The following is a 17939-nucleotide window of genomic DNA, read 5'->3' on the forward strand; positions in this document are numbered from 1 at the left end:
CTTTCTATAGAGAACATGCAGCCCTCCAACCCTAGCCTCAAATTCCTACCCTTCCCTGCTTTAGGGCATGAATGCTATGCCAAGCACGAGTTAATATCTTTATAATGCCACATTCAATTCTATATTCCACATGCTGCAATACATCAGATGAATTCATATGAACAATGTGTAGGTGAATTTTCACTGGCTAGAACAAAAAACTGAAACAAAGACTAAATGTTAAATAAAAGATCCAACCTTTATTTAAAATACAATGCATTTGTACATATGTCTTAGACTACTGAAGACAACACTGATTTTTATCCCTTGGTGTTGGGGGATCCCTGGGGGCTAACATTAATCTTAAAGTGAGACACCCCCCCCCTCCCCAGACTCAGGCAACAAAGTAAATTGTTGTTAAGGGCTTTGTGGCACAGCTGTAACAAAATCAGAAACTTAACTTACATTAAAAATATACTGTAAGGCTAATATATTTGATACTATTGCGATTCCTCCTACTTTGGCTTGTGAGGCTAGCTTTAAAAGAAAAACCTGTACACATTTATAAAATTTGTGTTTTTCTTTTTACATTAGTTACATAAAACAAAACAAAAATTCTTATACTTCATAGACCTTTACTTCATATTGTTATGAAAAGATTTTGCATATCATCTTAGATAAAGAGTGGCTATGCTGGTGAATACTAAAGGTGTTTGTAATACAATATAGTGTTAAAAAATACAGAGGACAGGAAAGAGCACAGAAATGATTATCAAAGGGGAAAACAGATACATTTAGAACCAAATTTGCCAGTATTTGTCAAGGCCACTCAGGCTAGTTTTTACAAAAAAACCTTCAGGCTCCTGTAACAGACCTGATTATGTCTTAAGATCTCAAGTTGGTGCTTCCAGATGTCCTAGACATCAACTCCCAATACCGAAATCAGAATGCTTGGAATTCTGGGAATTGTGTTACAGAACATCTGAGGAACAGCAATATGAGAAAGGCTAATGTAGTGTGAAAAAACTTACGGCATAAAGGACACAGTCCACCAAGCACCTTGATGCATAGGAGAGCCCAGGCACAAACCCCACTAAAATATATGGGGAAGAAGGGGAGGGGGAGGGAGGGAGGGAGAGGGAGAGGGAGAAAGAAAGAGGGAGGAAGGAAGGAAGGAAGGAAGGAAGGAAGGAAGGAAGATAAGAAAGAAAGAAAGAAAGAAAGAAAGAAAGAAAGAAAGAAAGAAAGAAAGAAAGAAAGAAAGAAAGAAAGAAAGAAAGAAAGAAAGAAAGAAAGAAAGAAAGAAAGAAAACAAACCTTCCTGGATTGCACTCCAAAAATTCTACCTTAAACATAGGAAGGAAGAACACATAATTACAATATATATAAAATCTCATAAAACATGCATTAAACATGATAAATACACTTCATATAGATTAGGCCCTGGGTATCTAAATAGTTAAATGGCTTTAGAGTTTTAATTTTGTTTTAAAAATGATTTGGTTAGCTTACATTTGTCAGAAATTAACCTGATCAGCCCCTCATTTTGCTGAGAGAGGGGAAAGAGGCACAAACTTAGGCATGGCATGAGCTGTGTTTTGGTTTTGCGTAGCAGATTAACGGAAGCGCTGTTTAGCGCAGGTAAAAATGTATCTGCTAATGCAAGTTTCCATATTAAAAAAAAAAGATACACTTCAAGCTTAATTTGATTAAGCAGCATATTTCCAAGAACAGCTTTTGAGTTAAATATTAATATCACCATTTAGTTTATGTCAGTAGAACAGGCAGTCTCATCCAACTCAGACCCAGCCGCTGGTAAGCTTGTAGAACATCTCTTCATCTAAGCTTTCATTCTGATCTTTTGCACGTGTCGACAGGAAAATGTAGCCACCAATAAACTCATGCACCACTTTGCAATCCACTTCGGTGCAGATGAAAGAAACTCGGACGTCATCTGCAAATTCTACAGTCACCTAGAAGTGCAAGAAATCCAGCAAATGATTTATAAAGCTTCAATACTTTCAGTAAGATCACACAGAGATTATAAATAAATATACTACAATAAATAAAAACTCAGAGCAGCTTCTGTCCTTGCCCATTCTCAAGAAACAGAGGAGGGTTGGGTGTATGCAACTATCAACGTTTGCCAAGACATTTGAACTACGAAATTACAGTTAATATTAATTCATGCCCATTGTATATAGATCAGATCATGGCACTGAACGATGAATGAAAGTAGGCTAACAAAGCCTACCCAGTTTGAATGGCTTGGCATATTGTGAAGTGTGGGTGCTGCTGCATAAGAAGGTTCATGTCCACAGGAGATTGAGATGTAAAGCCAAAAAAGGGACCTTATTGTTTTCTGATGACCAGAGTGATTTAATCGCAGGGGAAACTGCAGCCAGTGTAACCTAGCAATCAAAAAGGAAATCCTTGCTTTGAAACTGACTTTTAAGTCCCGCCAGTTCTTTGAGGGTCCTGTTTTACAAAAAAAATAATGTTAGTAAAATATGTTCAACGGTATGTTCAACACTTGAAATGTTAAATACCGTTATGTTATAGCTCAGGGGTGTCAAACTCAAGGCCCGGAGGCTGGATCCAGCCCATGGGGTGTTTAGATCTGGCCCGCAGGGCTGCCCTGGAAATAGTGAAGGACTGGCCCACGGTGCCTCTGCCTTCGGAGCACGTGACCCTCCCGAGCTCTGTTTTTGCTGGCAGAGGGTTGCAGGAAGTTGTTGCAGCCAAAAACAGAGCTTGGGAGCCTGTTTTCTCTAGCAGAGCACTCGGGGCACCACAGGCGCCCCCGACACAAGTGATGTTGAGTTTGCCACGCCCACCCTGGCCACACCCTCTCAACCCCTGCATCTGACAAGCCTGATGCGGCCCTCAATGAAATCGAGTTTGATACCCCTATTATAGCTGAATGTAGCCTCCTGGATTCCACAGGTTACTGTAAATTATAGGATCAGATTTCTCTGAGAGGCAGTTCATTTGACTATATCTTTTCTTATGATTACCAAGCTAGAAGGATTTTGAGCAGCTTTCTGTTTCATTATTCAGCTTTCTTATCAAGGGAACACCACATCCTTCAACAAGACATAAACTGATTAAATGGTCAGATCATCAGTTAGTAAGTGCTGTTTCAACGGGTCACATGAATTCTTTTATATACCAAGTTCGGGATTTCCAAAATGTTATCTAAGAGTGTGATATAAGAAGATCTTTCTTTACTTAGAACAACCCTGCTTTTTGTGAGTTGAGAAAGATCGGGATGTTATGCTCTTCTTCCCATTTCTTTCTTCATAATAAAACAAAGGCCCACAGTTAGCTTCACAATTAAGAGGGGCTACTAATAAATACGAGGTTGTTTGCTTTTTTTTTTAAAGAAAGAAAGAAGGAAGGAAGGAAGGAAGGAAGGAAGGAAGGAAGGAAGGAAAAAAAAAGAACAATACCCAAGAAATAAAAGTAACGACATCACCAAAGCCTGAAGGCAGAAATACTATCTCATACCTTAAACAACCTAAACCAAAAATTTCAGTTAATTGAAATATCCCAGATTTCAGCATGCCCAGAAAACTTTGTGGGAAAGTCCTGGCTTACCATTTTTATTTCCCAATTCACATTCCACTGTTTCATATTGCTGAACCGCCATGTCTTGATGGCATCGCTGGTGCTAGCATCCATCCGTATCAGCCGGTTGTAGGCAATTCCAATAAGTTCTTCCTTCTTACCACCTTGGAACCTGCATTTTTTGCATGTTACAAGGAACATCTTCAGCAATGTTTTACTCAAGTCCCCAAATCATAAGGCATTCAAGAATAATTGGTCTTCTGAGACATCGTTTCCTTTTGTGTGCATTCACATGGCCTTGCGTGACTGCAACAGGAATAAGCCTTAAGCAAGCTTTCAGCTTCTACACAACTAGTTCTACCTTGCTTTTGCATTAATGATAACATGACTTATCAGTCAGCCTCATACAGAGATATTAAGGAATCCTTGCTTTATTGTATGTCAAATCAAGATTTTTGTTTTTTTAAATATTTTCTGTCAGGCCAAGTTGTAACAAGTAAGCTCCTGTAAGGCTAGACACTTGCGGAATTTTTAAACCTTTGAATTTAGATCTTACATATACCAGCTGTCTCAGAAAACCATGTTTGCATTTGAAAATTGGCTCTCTATAAAATTACTCAGATCCTGTACTATATTACTTTTTATTTTAGTCATTCTTATAATAAACCATTTATTAATTATTTTTAGTTTTTTTTAAGAAGATAAAAAACATTTTTTATCTTCTTAAAAGTAACATTTTCTCCTTCATTCAAATTGGAGTAGTAAAGCGCCCTTTACTTGCTGTGCAAAATTCAATACCTATGCATTCAATTCAATACTTGGGTTAGCTGTCATGACCCAAGGAATCTCAGCCTTTAGTAACTGCCCACAGAAAAGAAAAATGATAGCGCAAACGATGACACATGGAATTTTTGGCTGGACATTTATGGAGCAACAGACCTTGCAATAAAGTGTGTAATGCCGAACTCTGGTAAGGACTGCCAAGCTTGAATAAACCTCATTTTGGCTTCAATGAGGCTCATCTGAGCGACATTCTGATGGGCCTCTAGGATCCGGGCAGTGATCTGTAAGGGTGACACAGAAATACTTGAGGCAACTGATCTGAATTTCAGATACAATTTATAAAGGAATGAAGAGAGAGCAGTACCAAGAGAGAGATAAAAAAATGAGGGAGAAAAAAGAGGTGATTCAATACTATTCAGTCCCCCTACTCCACTAACTTTAACCTATGAAACATCTTTTCTATCTTCTGTTAACTGTTAGTTTAAGACTAACTGGAGAACATTTTCTTCTACGTGTGCATTTCTTGAAACTGGGGCTTATCCCTTCAAAAAATGGGATGTTTAGAGGAACAGCTGTAACATCGATATATCATGTGAAATGGGAGGAAGAGGTTTCATGGGATGAGAACTATCTGGGATTATGCAAGTTCAGCTTCTCTTTCTTCTAATGAAGAATTGGCTTTAATGTACAAAAGATAGTAAACTACAAAGATCTGCTATTTGCAGAATTAGAACTACAAAAATGGTATGGTAGTTAAAAGATAATGTATTCCCTACAGCAAGCACAACCACACATATTTTTATAACAAATGTGGCAAGAATTTGGCTTCCTGAATGTTATTTAAAATATCAGGAAAACAAATTATTTTCTCCCCACTTGAATTAGAAGAAGAAGAAACTGTGTGCATGCACATGTGTGTTTCTGGATTCAAACAGGAACCTTGGGCAAATGTAGTCAATATGCTGTTCCCTTTCCTTTTCCCTGTAATTGTGTTTGCATCATACTCAGAATCACAAATAGCCAACGATATTGTAATCTAGCATGTGGTTAATCATGCAAACCAAGAAAATTAGGCATCAGGCAACTCATAAATTCATCGAAAATGTAGCATATGCCAACACAGTCTTTGATTCTTCCTCCTGTCCATTCCTTTTTATCCTTTCTGTCCTAATCCATAAAAAGCCAACCATGTAGATTCCAGCTCCCAAACAAATGCAAAATGAATTTGAAGAAAATTTTTGTTCCAATAGATGGATAAACGGGTTGGTGGCAGTGGTGGGTTTCAAAATTTTTTACTACCGGTTCTGTGCATGTGGCTTGGTGGGCGTGGCGTGGCTTGGTGGGAGTGGCAGGGGAAGGATACTGTAAAATCTCCATTCCCTCTCCAATCCAGGGGAAGGTTACTGCAAAATCCCCATTTCCTCCCGATCAGCTGGGATTTGGAAGGCAGAGAATAGATGGGGGCGGGGCCAGTCAGAATTTTTACTAACCGTTCTCTGAACTACTCAAAATTTCCGCTACCAGTTCTCCAGAACCGGTCAGAACCTGCTGAAACCCACCTCTGGTTGGTAGGTATGCATAGGAAGAAAAAAAAACCCATTTTTATCCTCATTCTACATTCATTCAAAAGGGTATTAATAATGGACTGAACAAGTTTTCACTCACCTACAAAAAATAACAAACTTTCTGACAAGTACAGTATGATCTGACAAAGAACCTTCCTTTCCAGCAATTACTACAGGAGTTGGGTCTGGATGCTTTGCGCAAAATTGGATTTTCTGCCCTGAGGAATCTGAAGTTTGCTCATTGTCTGCCTCCTGCCTTCTGGGATCCAAGTAGGAAAAGATTGGCTTCATCTTCTCTAATTATAATCTACCTGGATCCGTACCAATCAGGTTTCAGGCCGGGCTACAGCACGGAGACGGCATTGGTCGCACTGGTGGATGATCTTTGGAGGGCTCGGGACAGGGGACATTCCTCTGTTCTGGTCCTCTTGGATCTTTCGGCGGTGTTTGATACCATCGACCATGGTATCTTGCTGCGACGGCTCGAGGGGTTGGGAGTGGGAGGCACCATTTTATGGTGGTTCTCCTCCTATCTCTCAGGCCGTACGCAAGCGGTGTTGGCAGTGGGGCAGAGGTTGGCTATGAGGCCCCTCACTTGTGGGGTGCCCCAGGGGTCGGTTCTCTCGCCTCTTCTGTTCAACATCTATATGAAGCCGCTTGGGAAGATCATCCGTGGTTTTGGGGTGCGGTATCATCAGTACGTTGATGATACCCAGCTTTTTATATCCACCCCAAACCAGCCCAGTGATGCCCTAGACGTGATGTCCCGTTGCCTGGAAGCGGTACGGACCTGGATGGGGAGGAACAGGCTTCGACTCAACCCTGCCAAGACCGAGTGGCTGTGGGTACCGGCATCTTTTTCCGATCGAGATGTTCCATCATTGACCATCGGGCGTGAGGTGTTACCCCCTGTGGATAGGGCCCGCAACCTGGGAGTCCTCCTGGATTCAGGGTTGTCTCTGGAAGACCATGTGATGACCGTGACCAGTGGGGCATTTGCCCAGGTTCGCCTTGTGTGACAGTTGTGCCCTTACTTGGACCAAGATGCCCTATGCACTGTTACTCATGCGCCGGTCACCTCCTGTCTTGACTACTGCAACACTCTCTACCTAGGGCTGCCCTTGAAGACCACTCGAAGTCTTCAGCTGGTGCAAAATGCGGCCGCACGGGTTGTGAAGGGAGCGTCCCGACACTCCCATGTTATACCCCTCCTGCGTGGCTTGCATTGGTTACCGGTTGCCCTTTGGGTGAGGTTCAAGGTGCTGGTTATCACCTATAAAGTCCTTCATGGCCTAGGCCCAGGATACCTGTCGGACCCCCTGCAGCTAGCAACAATCCCCAATCGCCCGGTGCATTCCCACAGACAGGGCCTCCTCAGGGTGCCGTTGGCCAGACAGTGTCGGCTGGCGACCCCCAAGGGGAGAGCTTTCTCTGTGGGCGCACCCACCCTCTGGAACCAACTTCCGTTGGAGCTTTGGATGGCCCCTAACCTTCGCTCGTTCCACTGTGAGCTGAAGACCTGGTTGTTCCGTAGCCTGGACTGATGGGTTTTTTTTTAATGAATTTTAAACTGTTTTTAAACTGGGTTTTAATTCTATATTGTTTTAATAGGAATTATGCATTTTACTGTTGTGAGCCACCCTCAGTCCTCGGAGATAGGACGGCATATAAATTGCATAAAATAAATAAATAAATTATAATCTACTATGGCTGCACATGTTTGATTCCTAACCTCAAAATGTTCATTTTTCTCTTCTTCTCTCATGATTTTTATCATTTTTTTTTTTTTAGTCTACAAATGGATCATTTGTTTATTTCTCATTGATTCCATTCCCTGGGTTAAGACTTTAAAATTTAATGTAGATTAAAAATGGTAAAAGCACATAAGAAACCATGGGAGATATATAAACAATGTACTGCAGAAATAGAAATGGCTGCAAATTATAGTTAGCTCCTTTTAGGTCTTCTGAACTTAAAACAGTTGCACTAGAACTGTAAGTTTTTCATTGAACTGCTCAGCTAGAATGTAAAAATAAGTGGGCCCTTTCTATCAGACTAAAGCTCTATCTAGTTTAGTATCCTGTTCTCAGCAGCAACCAACCAGATTAGTGTAAATGATTCACATAAGAAGGATATGATAGCCACAAACTTGTTCTCCATCAGTTATTATTTAGAACTTTGCTATCTCTGAAATGAGCAGAATTTGTCTGGCAGATAGCACTTATATATAGTTACTAATTTTATGCCCATTATCACATCTTGCGCTAGGATTTCTGTAAATTAATAATGCAATATGTGAAGAAATTTATGCCAGGGTCGGAAAGAAGTTGAGACAAGAAGGCAACAAAACAAAAGGTGCATCACATAAAAAAACAGCACACTTCTGTCCCAGAAGAAAAGATTAGTAGACATTGTTCAAGGAAACCAGATAATTCCATTATGTCTTATTTACAACATTATGGCCCAATGTCACTCCAAAATACTTATTGCTCAAGATATACTTTGTCCCTTGATATGCATCTCTTCAAGGTTATATTAATAAAACAGCAAAGTCTTCATGCTTGTTTATTTTAGGTTTACTGTCACTTACCAAGTCTCTTATATAGCCTGGCTGCAGAGGACAAATGCGAAGAAAAGAAAAGGAAGCAGAGAAAAAAAAAAAAAAGGCAATCAGAAAAATGGCATTAAAGCAAAGGAAGGAAAATGTGCAAATTATCAACAGTGAAACCAATTTTTTTAAAAAATCCCCAAATCTTTCATGGGGAGAAAAAGTAGCAAGAAATGAATATGAAAATGGAAAAACATGTGGGGGAGGGGGAAGCAAAAAGAAGCATAACAAGATGCTAATTCCAGGTATGCTTCCCTAACTCAGTTACTCCGAGCCAGCGTTTCTCAATCTTGGCTACTTAAAGATGGATGGCAAGTCTGGTTAGGGAATTCTGGGAGTTGAAGTCCACCCAATCTTCATGTGGCCAAAGTTGAGAAACGGTGCTCCAGACAATTTGGACTGCATTTCTCATAATTTCCATTCAGCACGACTATGATGGTTCTTGATGGTAAGAAATCGAGATGCCACGAAGTTGGGGAAGCTGCCCTAGAATATCTGAAAGCAATTTGGGTCTCTCTCCATGGAAAAGTGACATCCTCTTTAGTGTTTATCCTGGTTAATTTCATAGTTCAAATGGAAATACAAAAATAAGGTAATATGGACAGCCCTCAAATCAGAAGAAAATAAATTTCAGTTGAATTATCGGTTATTTCCTGCTTAATATAACACACATTTCTAGATGAACCAAAATTCAGACAAAAAAAATATTCCAATCAAGTAAAACCTCTAAGCATTTCCAGAAAGTAGCCATGTGGGTCAGTTGCAGGAAGAGACACTGAAAGTTTTGTAGCACTGTTAAAATTATATGAAGCATCAAGTACAATATAATGACAGTACTATACCAAAAAAAGAGGGAGGGGGAATAACAAAAGTTATGAAGAAACATACTTTATTATGGACAATAACCCCAAAATTGATTGAAAGTGGGAAATCAGAACGAAACTGAATGCAAACAATTATGTTATAGCTTATATTTATAAAAGAATCATTTGTTACAAATAGTTCTTGACTTATAAGCATTCGTTTAGTGACCATTTGAAGTTACAACAGCATGGAAAAAGTTACTTATGACCGTTTTTTACACTTACAACTGTTGTAGCATAAAATTCAAAATTTGGGTGCCTATCAACAGGCATGTACTGTATTTATGATAGTTGCACTGTCCCAGAGTCATGTGACATCATTTCCCAGCCGGCTACTGACAAGCAAAGTCAATGGGAGAAACCAAAGTTCCTTAATGATCACGTAATTCACTTTAAAAAACTGCAGTGATTCACTTAACAGCTGTGGCAAGAAAGGTCACACAATGGGGCAAAACTCACTGAACAAATGTCTCGGTTAGCAACAGAAATTTTGGACTCCATTGTGTGTCATGGGCTGAGAATTGCCTGTATTCAGATTACAGTAGAAACAATAGAGAAGTTTCTTGGCTCAGAATAGGCCAAAGCACATTAAAAATGGCTCATCTTTTACTGGTCGATATATTTTTACATCAGTGGACTGCTAGTCTGGAAGCAGCAACATCGTCTCTTGCTTCTGAACATTCCCTGCATTCTACAAATTCCACAAAAGCAGATTTCCTTCATACCATCACACTGCCCCCATGCCACATGCATGTGCAGGAATAACAGTGCCTTGGTACAACCCCCTAGGTTTTCTTAAAGGAGGTAAATAAACACTTCATATTAAATATCCCCGCACATGCACACACACACAAAATACATGTATAACTGCCGCAGTAATAAACACATATCTTAGTGTGTGAATCAGATTGGTCCTTGCAGGGAACACACTATAAAAACCAGTAAAACCATTTTGTAAGAAATGAAATGTATTGTATTCAAAGACAATATGTTGGCAATATTGTATTCAAGACAATAACATGATTATTTTCAGGAGATTATTACGAACTGAGCTAAATTAAACCCAGTCCACTTATTCCACTAGGTTTTTGTTTTAACGCCTAAATCCAATGGTGTAACATTTAATTACGTTTTTACTTTTGGTCAGATGGTTCCATTTCTTTTTAAAAATTCAAATACTGTATCGCAGTGGTCCCCAACCCCCGGTCCGCGGACCGGTGCCGGGCCGTGGAGTACCTGGCACCGGGCCGCGCAGCGGCTGGGGGACATGAACGCTGCAGCGCAAAGGCTCCTGGGCCGTGCGCAATGGGCCGTGCGCAAAAGCTCCTGGGCCGTGCCCCCACCCCTGCGCGCGCTCAGCGGGCCGCGGCGATAAAAAGGTTGGGGACCACTGCTGTATCGCATACTGATATAAGAATTTCATGTCATAAATAAAACATATAACTGTTAAAATAATGTCAGTCAGCAAGTTAGCGAATTAGGTCATAAAGAAGTCTGAGGGAAAAAGAATCCCAAGGAGAACTATTCACTTTATTCTTCAAATAATTGATCCAAGATCCAAGTTCATATTTGACATAACCTTTTCAGACCTTAGAAGTCCTGCCCGTTCTCCAAATCTCTTACAAGATTGTTAAATCTTATAGCTGAAGATACTTGTATAATCTCAGGATGAGACTGTGGAGTCTCACATAATTTTGACATTTAATGGTGCTTAATGTCCCTTTCTGAGGCAAATGGGCAGTTCAAAAATGTGAAAAATAAAGTAATGGACTGGACACGCTATTGAACTGTGATAAAAGCAAAGCTGCTCACAATGAGTTATTCCACAAGTAGGAAAGAAGCTGGAGAAGAAAGTTTCCTTAAAACTTCATCAACAAATTTGTATTCGGAAGAGCAGAGGAAGAAACTGTAGTCTAGTATATTGCCTTTTATCACTGATTTTTCATTGGTAGTATATCAACTGCCTTTCATTGATTCCCCCCCCCCCCCCGCCAACATTGATCTTTACCAATTCGGTAAAATATAATTCTCATACCTATAAGAGATATGAAGATTTCAAACGGAGCAAGAAAGTCACCTGGCACATGACAATTTTGTGCTTCATGTTAAAGAACCCTGAAGGACTGTCTTGTACTGTATATGGAATTGTTTTGTGAACCAGCTTGAACCAAAAAAGAAGGGATGGTGTGAGGATCAGAGCAGAATTGTTCAGAATTTTTTCAGACCAGATGAAAAATAATGGGTTTAAATTATAAGCAGGTAGATTTTGGTTGAACATCAGGAAGTATTTCCTAACAGTAAGAAGCATTCGACAACGGACAGACTGTATAAGGAGGTGATGGGTTCTCCTTTGTTGGGGGGGGGGTGGACTTTAAATAAAGGCTGGATGGCAGACTGTCAGGGATCTGTGGATTCCTCTGCTCGGAAGGTATTGGAACAGATTATCTCCAAGATATCTTGTAGCCCGGTGTTTCTCAGATTCAGCAGCTTTTAAGATGTATGCACTTAAAGAATGCCATCTGGGGAATTCTGGGAATTGAAATTCATATATCTTAAAGTTGCTGAGGTTTAGAAACACTGTTCTAACCCATTCTGTGTTTCTGTTAAAATTGAAAATTCAGCCAAATCAATTAGCTTGATTTTAATATACGTCTATGAGTTACTAGGAAATGTATTAAACAGCAAAGCAATTTTTTTCAAATTTACGGTGTTAATTAACACTTTCCAGGCCTCCAGACAAACTTCCAAATCCACCCTGTCCATTCCAACGTTGCTCATCAGTTAAAGACTCAGTGGCTGTATTCGAGGGAGCAGACCTTCTCTGGTTCCTATGGCTTGCGAATACTCACTCTCAGGAAAATACTCACACTCTTAGGAAAAAAAAACCCTGAAGCAGTGGCAGATTGGGACAATCTCTTAGTGATAGAGCAGCACCAGCAAGTCATTTTAGTTTTGGGATCAATGGATTTGGATTGCAAAAATCCAGATGATTACTAGAGGGCAGGAAAAGAGTTGGAATTGCTTGCATCTTCTTGCTACCCTGTAATGATCGCCCTAAACTGGCTGCTGTGCTCCCTGAGGCCAGTTTTCGCCTGATGCTTCATCCTGTTTCATCGTGCCAACTAAATTGTTCTATGGATGAAATAAGCAATGGGTTCATGACCAGAAGGTACTTAAAAACCCACAAAATATCAGACTGAAGGTGCAACCAGGGTCCCAAGGTGCCCTCCATCTCTGACTTGATCCTATTCACACCACAGTAGGAAGATCAATGTAAATAGTGCCTGAATTCACAGTAACCCATAAAGGATTCTGACCCCAATAGGGATATAAAAACTCTAAAACAGCAAGGAAATAATCAGTAATCATTGTACAATGGTTGTAACGTGAGTTTATAGCTCAAAACTCTGAAGACAAGCAGGATGTCATTTTGATAGCATTCATTTCATTCTTTTAATATAGTTACTAGCCGTTTATTAAGGCCATGCTCTTTTCAAAGGACTTACCATATGAAAACAATGCAAAGTAGTTTCAGAAATTAAAAATGCACCTTTTAAAAAAATCAACCATAATTATACTTTGAAGGATACAAAAGCAAATGGTGTTTCTACCAAAAGGAAGAGCTAACAAATTAGGTTTTTTTAAAAAAAATCCTCTTAGAAGTGTCCTCAAATGGAGAAATCCCCTTAGATATGGTTCAGTTCTGGAACCCAAAACAATTAAGTCAATAAGCACGTCTTCGGAATGTGATCTTAAAGCACTAATGATTCACAAATCCTTAACATAATTTGTCGCAAAATTCAAAGACCAAAACCAATACTTTAAATTGAACTCCAAAATGTACTGCTAGTGTAGCTAATACATATTAGCATAATTAATGTTCCAGCAAAAATGTAAGACATCACATTCCATAACAAATGAAGATTTCAAGCCATGTCCAAAGGTATCCCAACCAGATTGTGTTATAATAGTCAGAAGGTAACTAGGATGTGCATGACTTCTGGATGGATCACATAGTCCCTAGCTGAAATACAAACCAAACTTGGCAAAAGGCACCCTTGACTACTTGCATTTCCACAGACAATAGTGAGACTAGAAAGATTCACAGGTGAAGGATCTGAACCTTCAAAGCGAGTGCAAATTCTTTTCAATACCTAGGCCTTTATCTGCTTTGGACTTGTTCTCCCCCATTCATCCACAAGGCCTCTGTATACCTGCACATTCACTTTTCATAGAAAACGTTCAGTAAAATATAATTCCAAATGTGTACCTGCTTGTTCTTATACTTCTTCAGGTATCTTGGAGAAACCAAGCATTCTGGATTAATGTCTGTTGTGATCTGCTCAGTAATTATCTGTGGATCTGGGTTCAGATGCTGCATTTTCAGAAAAGACAAGATGTTCTGGACTTCCAAATTATATGAACTGTCTGCCATGGTTTTACCCTTGGAGGCTAGCCGGCATGCTGCCATCCAATGTGCATATTGTTTTTCCTGCAGTGTAAAAGAAAAAAAAGCACCTGTTGGGATGGACTTTTTGGCATATTTTATTGTGTCTCCAAGGATACTGGAAAACTGCAGTCCCAAACATGTTAGAAGATGCACAGCCCACTCTTAGACACAGAATACATGTGTCATGTAAGTGACTGTAAGATAAAGCATTCACTTGTTTATATAGGTATTTTCAGATCATGTTTCAAAACTGTTGCACTTAAATATTGATTCTAGTTAATGTAAACACCAAATTTATGCATCTTTTCAAACTTGATTTTGATTAGTACTGCAGATTTGGTGTTCATGTGCGCTTAGAATCATGTGATAAAATTCATGGTTTATAGCCATCCTTACATGGGCACAATTACAGTTCAATATGAACATTTTGTATTTTTTGCACAATATTCTTTCAAAAAGTGAAAAGTGCTAGAGAGCTACAAAATCCAAACAATATGTTGCGCCATGTGATCATAAAAACATTCAATCTCCACCAGTCCTTTCGTTCTGTAATCTTTCAGGGCATACAATGCTGGTTGTCACCTTTAAATACTATATGCTTTGAGTCCAGGATATGTATTCTCCAACATGACCTTCTGGAGGAGGCTGATCTAAAGTCGGCTTTATTCGTGTATATATGTTAGGGCCATTGGGGTCAAAGAATGACATGCAAATATTCACTTAACTAATGGTATCTTAAGTGCCTTTTGGAATGATAGCAGGGGGTATCCTTTCTTTGGAGACAAGCTGCTTAAAAGCAGATGACCATGTCCGAAAAGACTAGCCTTCTCCTTTCCTCCTGGGAGATCAGGACTTGTCTGAGCTTGCATGTATTAGGCAGGTAGATGCTACCTGGAACTTATGGCTTTGAAGGTAACAAGGGCCTGAACAAGGGCTTTGAAGGTAACAAGGGCCTATAAAGGACTTTGTAGGTGATTATCAATACCTTGAATTTTGCCAGGAAGCAAAGTGGCAACCAGTGTAGCCTTCTGCAATGTAGTGGTCATTCTGCTATACCAGTTAGTCCTGGTAAGCAGGGCAAAATAAAAAGGACTACAGTCAGTGTCCAGGAAAGGTCATAATTGGCAGATCAGACAACACTGGCCAGAGCTTTCACCTGCTGATAAAATATGGCAAGTCCAGGATATCCAGACTGCATACTTGCTCCTGCAGGAAAGTGCCATCTCACCTCAAGCTGAAATCTGAACTGCCTGGAACAGACTGCAGAAACTGTGGGTCCATCTATCTGGGCTTCAATTGGAGCCTGTTCCATCCAATCTCTCATAGCCTCCAGCCCTCAAGATGTCCACTGCATCTCTTTGCAGGGATATAGTAAACAATTGGATATCATCATTTTACTGAGGATACTTCGCCTCAAATTGCTTCATATTAGGATTGAGAAGAATTAAGCTGAGTTTGCTATAAAGAAAAGCAACCTATTTTATTACTGGCCCTCCTTATGTTCTTCTTAATAATATTCTATACAAGGCTAGTTTCAGATATTTGTGGATTCCAGGAAAGAATTGATGCACACTTCAGTTCTTGCTGCACAATCAGCTACAGCCAACTGACTTTGGCTGACATTTCATGTAAACTTACATTATCACAACGGAGCCAAATTTCATTCATGCCTTCAGCAACAGGAATCAGAAGCTTTATGTTAAATTTCTGACCAGATATGTTGACGTCAGGAGTTACCTCACACCCTATAATAAAAGAAGATGTAAATATTATGTATTTCATAAATATGAGGATGGGACAAAAGGCACATATGGGTAGATTTCTCCTTTTAGACTTGAATATCTTCCAACCATTTCATTTTAACTAAGAAAAAAACATACCTACCTATTAACCTAGTGCTATTTGTTTTAATAAAAAACAGCATTATCAAATTTCAATTGCCTGAATATACATTTTTGTGTGTATTTGTTCAATCAAATTTACAGTATGTAGCTGCCCAGTTGACAAGTGATTTTTAATGTTTAGTGAATAAATTGCCCCAAATTGATAATTTGAAAAGTTTTTATAATCCAAATCTATATTTACCCATCAAAGTATCAAAATTTTTCCTTGATCAGCACAGACATCCACCAAAATCTAAGTGCTGAAAAGATATTTGTTCTTTTCACTTCTGAAGTAACATAGATTTTCTATAATATCACCATAACATGGGAATTGCATCAAAATATCACCTTGATTGGAAACATTAGCTTTGTAACAGACTGAAGAGCCCCAAAAGAGGTTCCTGATACCAAATATACTGTAGAACTGGGTGTGTTTCAGTCAGGTCTGTATTCATTTGAATGCAGTCTTAAATGTCACATAAATATTATATCGATCATGAATTCTTTATATATATATCTGAATGTGTTCCACTGAAATCATAAGTGCTTCCAGGGGGAATTTGAATGTAATTAGAATTTGAATTAAATGGGATTTTAGACTCTTTGGGGAATAGTTTCATCTAAGCAAAGTCCCTGTATTATCTAGCTCATTGGTCCCCAACCTTTCTGGCTCCATGAACTGGCAGTGGTGTGGCAGCGAGGTGGGGGGAAGGGATTGGTTTCACACGCAAATGGAGCTTCACACAATCACATGCTCACCCACCGCTTCCATGGCCTGGTTCCCAACAGGCTGCAGACCAGGGGTTGGGCCCCCCTGATCTAGCTGATTATTCCTGTGTTCACAAGTATACATTATTAAATTGTCACCTTCATTACCACTAAGCTAGAAATTCATATTTTCCCTGCTCAGGAGAAGTTGGCTTATCTGGACAGAGAAATCTGAGCTTGGCATACCTGACCATGCTTGCATTTTTGAAGTAGTTGTCTAGGCAGAGGAGGCCTCTTATTTTGGCCTCTCCCACTTTTTTGGAAAAGCATCTTTGGGACAACCATGACCTGGATGATTGAGAATCTCCATAGACATTGTACACTGATTATTAACTAATTAATATGTTAACATAAGCATAGTAAATTATTCTTGAAACTGGGACCTGCTAAATCCAAACAGCACCCATCACAGATAACTATAAATGGGAAGATAAAACTTTTTTATTATTCTTTCATTTGAGGTGTTTTTCTACCAAATTCAGGAAATTAAACCAGCATTTTTGAGGGCTACTCCATGGTCAATAGTCAAAGAAAATTAATGGATACTGGATAATGGAAACATAATGTTCAGAACAGTGATATAGGATTTTTAATGCAACCTTTTATAAAGGACAATGGTATTTTTTTAAAAATAACTCATTTTCTTGGAAACAATTTCAGCTTTATTTCAGCTCTCCCAGCAGAATTCTTTTAAAATTCCATCATCAACAGTTTTGTTAAAAAGCTCCGAAAAAGGTATTCCATGCTTCTTTTCTCCAGTTCATAGTTACAGTCTGAAGTCATCTGGCAGCCTTTCTGTTTCTGCCTTGAAGGCTTTAAAAGCGAATGTCAGTAGTGCCTATTGCACAATCCATTAAACTGGAATAGCTTATTGTGGAATACAAACAGAGCTGGTAGCCAGAGGAATGTCCTATACAGCATAAATTCCTTGTCCCCATCTGAATAAAGTTGTGTGGACACGTGTGTGTGCGCTCAGCACACTAATGCAGAGGGAGGAAAATATATTTTAAAAAGGATATTTTATTGGGTAATAAAACTTTCCTAATTTTTGAGCTAAAATCGTTTATTTGGTTCTCACTTTCATTTTATTTGTACTTTATACAGTATATTATATTGAACAAATACAGACATTATGCAATTAGGCAACATTTTGCCAAATCAAAGAATCCTGCATCTAGTTTTGCCATTAAGCCATCAGCAGACCTCTTTGGGGGGGGGGTTATGCTTGTGGAAGGAACTTGTAGCTCCACAAAATATTTCAATCCCTTCATCCCTCAGTTCCCTGGTTGTGACACTCTACTAATTCTGATGGTCCCCAGAATTTAGTGTGAAAGAAATCCTGCCTTTCAGCAAGTGAATGATTGATGCAGAGTCATTCTGGAGTAATGCCATGTATGAAAATATTTGCATCTCATCGCAAGGTCAGAGAAATGTCAAAATAAGCAAATTTAAAATACAGCTCAATCATGG

The 17939-nt window shown here is 39.3% G+C and overlaps 1 protein-coding gene across 9 annotated transcripts in view; it reads right to left on the minus strand.

Moving 5' to 3' along the window:
- Positions 1 to 231: 231 nt before the first annotated feature.
- The window catches only part of FERMT2 (FERM domain containing kindlin 2), an 80715-nt gene continuing 63007 nt past the window's right edge, over positions 232 to 17939 (minus strand). For 7 of the 9 annotated variants that reach the window (XM_070942933.1, XM_070942977.1, XM_070942915.1 and 4 more), the window contains 6 exons: positions 15457 to 15563; positions 13639 to 13860; positions 8488 to 8508; positions 4489 to 4613; positions 3580 to 3721; positions 232 to 1952 (listed from right to left, as the gene is read on the minus strand). In XM_070942933.1, the coding sequence (XP_070799034.1) occupies positions 1779 to 1952; positions 3580 to 3721; positions 4489 to 4613; positions 8488 to 8508; positions 13639 to 13860; positions 15457 to 15563 (791 nt within the window). In that variant the 3' untranslated portion in view covers positions 232 to 1778. The remainder of the gene's footprint in view (positions 1953 to 3579; positions 3722 to 4488; positions 4614 to 8487; positions 8509 to 13638; positions 13861 to 15456; positions 15564 to 17939) is intronic. The other 2 variants (XM_070942987.1, XM_070942969.1) reach the window with 1 other exon arrangement.

This window comes from Pituophis catenifer, unplaced genomic scaffold (genome assembly GCF_029215685.1).
Source record: "Pituophis catenifer annectens isolate HBS135680 unplaced genomic scaffold, rPitCat1.0.hap2 SCAF_1, whole genome shotgun sequence".
NCBI classification, from domain to species: Eukaryota; Metazoa; Chordata; class Lepidosauria; order Squamata; family Colubridae; genus Pituophis; species Pituophis catenifer.